The 6,000-nt window shown below is 50.0% G+C and overlaps 1 protein-coding gene across 5 annotated transcripts in view; it reads left to right on the top strand.

The window, feature by feature from the left end:
* Positions 1-1,563: 1,563 nt before the first annotated feature.
* SHTN1 (shootin 1) overlaps positions 1,564-6,000 on the top strand; it is a 100,427-nt gene continuing 95,990 nt past the window's right edge. For all 5 annotated transcript variants that reach the window (XM_042959986.1, XM_042959990.1, XM_042959988.1 and 2 more), the window contains exon 1: positions 1,564-1,832. In XM_042959986.1, coding sequence (XP_042815920.1) covers positions 1,775-1,832 — 58 coding nt within the window. In that variant the 5' untranslated portion in view covers positions 1,564-1,774. The remainder of the gene's footprint in view (positions 1,833-6,000) is intronic.

The raw sequence follows: 6,000 nt of genomic DNA, 5'->3' as shown, positions 1-6,000 counted from the left end.
ATCTCAGGGCAAAGGCCCTTTGGTTACTCTCTTGTGGATTTTCATGACAGTTGATCTGCAAGTGTTTTCAACTATCTCATGAAAACCTAGGGAAAGGATTGAATAATAAGATGCCATACCAAAATTATCTGTAAGTTTTCAAAGTTCCAATTCACTCTCATTTAAAAATACTGTGCTGCCCTCTTAGATCATTCCGCCACTAAATTACCCATCCTAAAATGTTATATCAGCTTTTTAGAAGAAGAGAAAGCAGAGCTATCATTTTTTTCAGAGTTTGAGTTAGACTTTAGTAGAAGTATCAGACAGATAGCAGTTAACAGTAGCTCCCCTCCCCCTCCCCCACCTATCACAGAGAGATCCCTTGGTAAATAGAGTGGGACATTTGCAGGTGAGTATTGAGCAAAAGCACTGTGCTGGTTTGAGCACAGTGAGTTGTGAGTTGGTGAGAAAAACCAGATGTGCAGTCTAATTCATTTTGGATTTATTCTGGATGCTTAATGATGAATGTAAAAGAACTGTGCCTCTTTTAGCTTAAAATTAACACCCCAACCCCTTTCTCCTGACCTGTAAACTTAATTTGAAAACAGAAAAAAAGAACACCTAGTGTAGGTCAAATTCTAGATTTGTTTTGTATTTTCTTGGAGAGTAGGTATTGGTATCATTCCCATTCTGCAGATGAGGTTCAAAGAGGTCAGAAGACTTTGACCAAAGACTAACCAGCAACTGGGGTTTGGGGAGGGCCATTCTGAAATGTGACAGGCCTGCCACACCCCTTCTGGCCAAGGTCTAAGCCAGAGCCGGGTTTAAACAGTGCAGAGGACAGTGACGTGGGACAAATGCCAGGCTTCACTCTGCCAGCTCTGCGTGGCCTCCGCCATTCTGACCGCAGTGTCGGCCTCCTTAAGCGCAAGGTCCTGCCACCGCAGAGCAGATGCTCCGCGAGGCCTCGCGATCCACGTGCTGCAGGGCCCACGTTCTGACCACTTCCCAAACCCCCGAGCAGCTGGAGGAAGCCGCTTGGGCCGTGGTCACCGTCAAGTGACTACTACGTCCTCTACTCCGGAGGCGTTCCCTTACCGGGCCGGTTTCAGTCCCTGCCTGTTTTTCAAGGTGCAAAACGTGCACACTGAGCTTGCCCCTGCGGGCACCCGATTTCCCACACCGCCCCCAGACTCTACTGGATGAGAACGGAGTTGAAGCCTGGGTTGTTTTAGTGCCCACCACATCCCGCTCTCCCTTGGTGGCTCGCGGGGGACGGCCCGCGGTAGCGTTCAAAGTGCTGTCTCCAGGGACGCCGCAGCCCCAAGGCCGGTTTGTCCCCCTGCCGTGTCCGGGGGATTGGGGCTGGAGGAGGGGTGCGGGAGCGAGCCGCAGGGCACACCCGCGGGTCCCACGCCCCGCCGACTGCGCATCCTGCGGCGCCGACCTCCGCGGGGGGGAAGGCGAGGCGCGGCGGCCGCCGAAGGCTTGGCACCGGCTGGGGTTCCGGGCGGCCGCCGCTCCCTCCGCCGCCCCACCTCTTGCCCGGCCCTCCCCGCCCCGCCCCGCCCCGCCCCACCGCCCGCCCGCAGGTGCAACCGCGGCGGCCGCCGAGTAGGTGCGTGGGGATGATCTCACTCGCGCGCTCCGCGCCAGGAGGAGGAGGAGCGGGAGCAGACCCAACTTCCGGGTAGTGCAGCCGCACGCCACCGGCATCTTGCTTTTCCTCCCCCTCCCCCCCGCTGCACCCCTCGCCTCTCCCTCCTTTCCTTTATTCTCGGCCCCACCTGCCAAAATGAACAGCTCGGACGAGGAGAAGCAGCTGCAGCTCATCACCAGCCTGAAGGAACAAGGTAGGCGGGCGCGCGGCCGCCAGGTGCGGGCAGCCGCGGCCCGTGGGCGGGGACGGCTCCCGGGCGCGGGGTCGCGGCTGCGGCAGGCCGGGTGGGCGGTGTCGCGGCTGCCGCGCTCACCCCGTAGCCCCATCACCCGTGCGGGAGCGTCCTCCGCGTCCCGCGCGCCTAAGGAGAGCCCGGGGCCGAGGGTCGAGAGCGCGTGTCGGGCCCGGCGGTGCGGGCAGCGCTCCCCGGCCCTCTGGGGTCGGGGGAAGGGGCCGAGATTTGGGGCGGACGCGGCACCACCTCCCTCACACGCGGGAGAAGCGGGTGGGCCGGACGTCTCGGGAGGAGGCGGTTTGGGCAGCTCCGCGGGCCCCGCTCCCCAGCCTCGGCCCCACCCTTGCACATTGGCGCTGGGAGGCCTGCCGCGCTGCCGCTACGCAGCCTTCCCTGCTTTTCAGCCCCCTTCGGGCTAGTTCCTCTTTCCTTCCCCAGCCACAATTCCAGGCCCCGATGCGTTTGACCACTTACCATTTTTAGCAGTTTATTAGTCAGTGAGCCAACACCCTGCCTGTGTTGGGCTTCCTGAATTCAGACTTGGCTCTGGTCAGGAGAGCCAGGCCCTGTGCGTGCATTTCCACACTTCCCCTGGGGATTACCTCCTGGTAAAGAACTGTTCTAATCAATAATTTTCGCCTCTTACTGCACTTGGCCACAAAGCCAAATTAGCGATCAAGTGTGAGTTCAACACTCTTTACGTTTACAATTACTGTTATTATCCGGCTCGAAGGTGGCCCGAGAATGTGGGTCAAGAAAGCGAGGAACCGCACAGATTTAGGAAGTAAAAACGTGTAGGAACTTGTGCTTTTCTGAATCACTTGGTGACATGGCCACATAGTGGAAGGGGGCCTGCTCTGGGGCTAATCCTGCTGTTCACTCTCAACTCTTTCATTTCTGTTGGCTCAACTTGACAAGGCTCTTCCCTTCCATGGGTCTTGCGGTGATAATGCCTTACCTGACTAAAGGCATGGGCTAAACCAGATGATTTTATTGGGCTCTGCCCAGTTCTGTGCACCTGTTGCTCTTTGGAAACCACAGACATACCATTCTTAAGGGTGTGTGGACCCCTCTGGAATTCACACTCCTGGAAACATATCTCAGCACGATTGTTTACCAATCCTGTGATCTTGGGGAAATTATTACCTCACTGAAATGGACAGAACCCATTTCCTTTGTTGTATCTAGCGTCTAGAAACCGTTGGATAAATGTTAATGGCCTTTCCCAGTACCTTCGACTCCCATCCTAAATTAGCCTTAGTTCATAAAGTCACAAGCTTTGGTGAATCCAGTGGGTGGGTGAAATGCCCTTATCTGACATTTCTCAAGTGGCTTAGTTGAGGGGCTGGATTCTGTTAGTATTTTATTTCTAATACCGCTCTTCCCCCAGTAACATAGTACTTGGTATTCTAGACAGTTGGAGCTTTCATCATTGGTAATATCTGTCGGTTGGATATCAGAGCTCTTGATGGATGGTTGGTTTTCAAATAATGATGCAATAAAAAAACTTCACTCCTTTTTATTCTGAGTATAATTTCAAGGGTAGATTAACAATGCGGAAAATCCACAAGTTGTTTATATTTGATTTGGGAGTACATTCTCTATCTCTGTGTTGGATTTGAGAGCCGAGAAAAAGGGAGGATTCTGAAGTTTTTGGCTCTTTCTCAGATATTGGAAAACAAATCTATGGTTTGGTATTTTTAGAGGATGTGTTTCCTTGATGATGGGCGTATCAAAGGCAGAACAGTTAGGCTTTGGAATTTGTGTGTCTTAAAAGGTGCACTTTTTTTTTTTTTAGGATTGAGTCTGGTTACATGGGTGTTGGGATTTTTTTCAGCCCATCTCAACACCAGAGCATTTATTTGTCATAGGATCATAGACTGTGATAACAAAGGACTTATTTCAAGGGCATTTAACTGCTGTTTGACCCATGGAATTAATTGGGAAGATGCGAGTTTGAGGTAGATGAACAGGCAACTAGGTGTTTGGGCTCTTGCCCCTAAGATCATTAATCTTGTAAGCTGATGGTATGTGTGATTTATTTTTGAAAATAGACCATATATTTTTAATCCCTGTTGACGTGGTGAATAATTCCACTACTCCTATTTAATGCGGACAAGAAAAACCATTACTGATGAACACTCTAGTTTCCTTTTTCAACCCTGTGTAAACATATTCATGTATTCCTTTAACAAATACTTACCAAGTACCTACCATGAATGAGGCCCAAGTGGGAGGCCCTCGGGGTAGATAGTGAACCAAACAGACAGTCCTTGCTCTCCACCAGGTTTACTGTCTAGTAGACAGTTATGAATCAAATAACCACACAGATGTGTGCAATTACACATTGTTTTTATAGGATAGATTCTTAGAAATGGAATTGTTGGATCAGAGGGCAAGTAAAGTTTTTGTTTTTTAATGTTTATTTATTTTTGAGAGCGAGGGAGACAGATTGTGAGTGGGGGAGGGGCAAGAGAGAGAGGGACGCACAGAATGAGAAGCAGGCTCCAGGCCCTGAGCTGTCAGCACAGAGCCCGATGCGGGGCTCGAACCCACGAGCTGTGAGATCGTGACCTGAGCCAAAGTCGGATGCTCAACTGACTGAGCCACCCAGGTGCCCCGTGGTAGACATAGAGTTTTGCTGGGCGTCATCAAGGTGCCCCCAAAAACAGTTGTACCAGTTCACCTGGCCCCCCCCACCGGCAGTGTCCATTCCCCCCCCCCCCCCCGACTTGTCACCGTTGACCAACCTCGGTCTTTACTAATTGTGACAGTCTGATGAGTTTCTTCATTTTCGCCAGTCTGATGAACAAACATGGCACCGTTAGAAAAATTAAGTGAGGTTCTTAGTGAGGTTTGCAATCTTTTTACAGGGTTATTGGCTTCCTCATCTCATTTCTTCGTTAGTGAATTTTTAGTCAAAAATTTGAACCCGTTCCTCGGGAGTATGTTCAGAAAGAAGATTCCTATCTACTCTGAATGGCAGAACTGACCCAGCCTTCCCTAATGTGAAGCCTGCGGTGGTGTGGTGAATAAGGTTGCTTTTGACAAAAGTTGTGAAATGTAATGACGGAGTCTGTCATAATACGAACAATCTCTAATTTATACTTACCATTCCCTCGGCTCTATGTCTTATAAATCACACCCACTTCTGAATTACTTCAAAACATTGTATGTTCCCTTCTAGTGAATGGTATAATTAGCTATATTATGTCTTTCTAGAAAGTTATATTATGTCCCTTGAAAAAAATTAGCCAGTGTGTGATTGCTTATGTTCAAGCAGATGTTGAGGTAATGAGGTAATTCTCTTTTTGTCCTTTCTGGAGCTTTATTTTATTGGACTGATTGACATCTTTAATGCACTGACAAATGGCAACTTGGGATACTATTTCCGATGCATATTTCTTAGCTACTAAAGTGGACATTTCCCTTACAAAACATCGTACGATTTGCTCTCCCTCCAGAATTCTGCTGGGAAATGATCGACTTAGCTCAGCATTTGTTTAAGGTACATGATTTCCTCCGTAATTTATTCGTCCCACGCGCATTGAATATTCATAGCCAGGCACTGTGCTAGGCATCAGAGTTGGAGAGATGAATAAAACCTTGTCCCTGCTGGTGAGGAGTTCCTAGCCTCGAGATGGTGGTAGGCATGTGAATTCCAGGAAGAGTGTCTAGTTGGCAGAGGTTGGGTCACGGGTTTAAGTCCTCTGGGCAGGGCAGGGCAGGGCACCTTGATTGGCAGCCCCCACAAAGGCCAGTGGATCGGAGTGGTTGTCCAAACAAGAATGGTGTACCACTACCAGAAAGGGGGGCAGGTTGCAAGTTGGGCAGACACAACAGACGTCCGCTACACCGGTCAGGGTAGTAATGCCGTGTCATTTGGAACCTGGCGAGGAAGTTTTGAAGGGTGTGATCATACCCACCAGTTAATGATGTTACGATGTGAGACCACAACCACGCCAAGCAGACTGAAAACACTATCGGAAAGTAAGATGCTGGGCTTTAAAGCAAGGTAACATTTCATCTTTAGAGTTAGCTATCATTTTCTCCAAGACTATAGCGATAGTGCTTAAGGTTCCGATGGGAATTTAGCCAGGCTTAGTCTTAGAGCTGAGTTAGTCAT

The sequence above is a fragment of the Panthera tigris genome, chromosome D2, assembly GCF_018350195.1.
Source record: "Panthera tigris isolate Pti1 chromosome D2, P.tigris_Pti1_mat1.1, whole genome shotgun sequence".
Lineage (NCBI taxonomy): Eukaryota > Metazoa > Chordata > Mammalia > Carnivora > Felidae > Panthera > Panthera tigris.
Note: the sequence above shows the minus strand (reverse complement) of the source record. Positions and strands in the feature narration are given on the sequence as shown.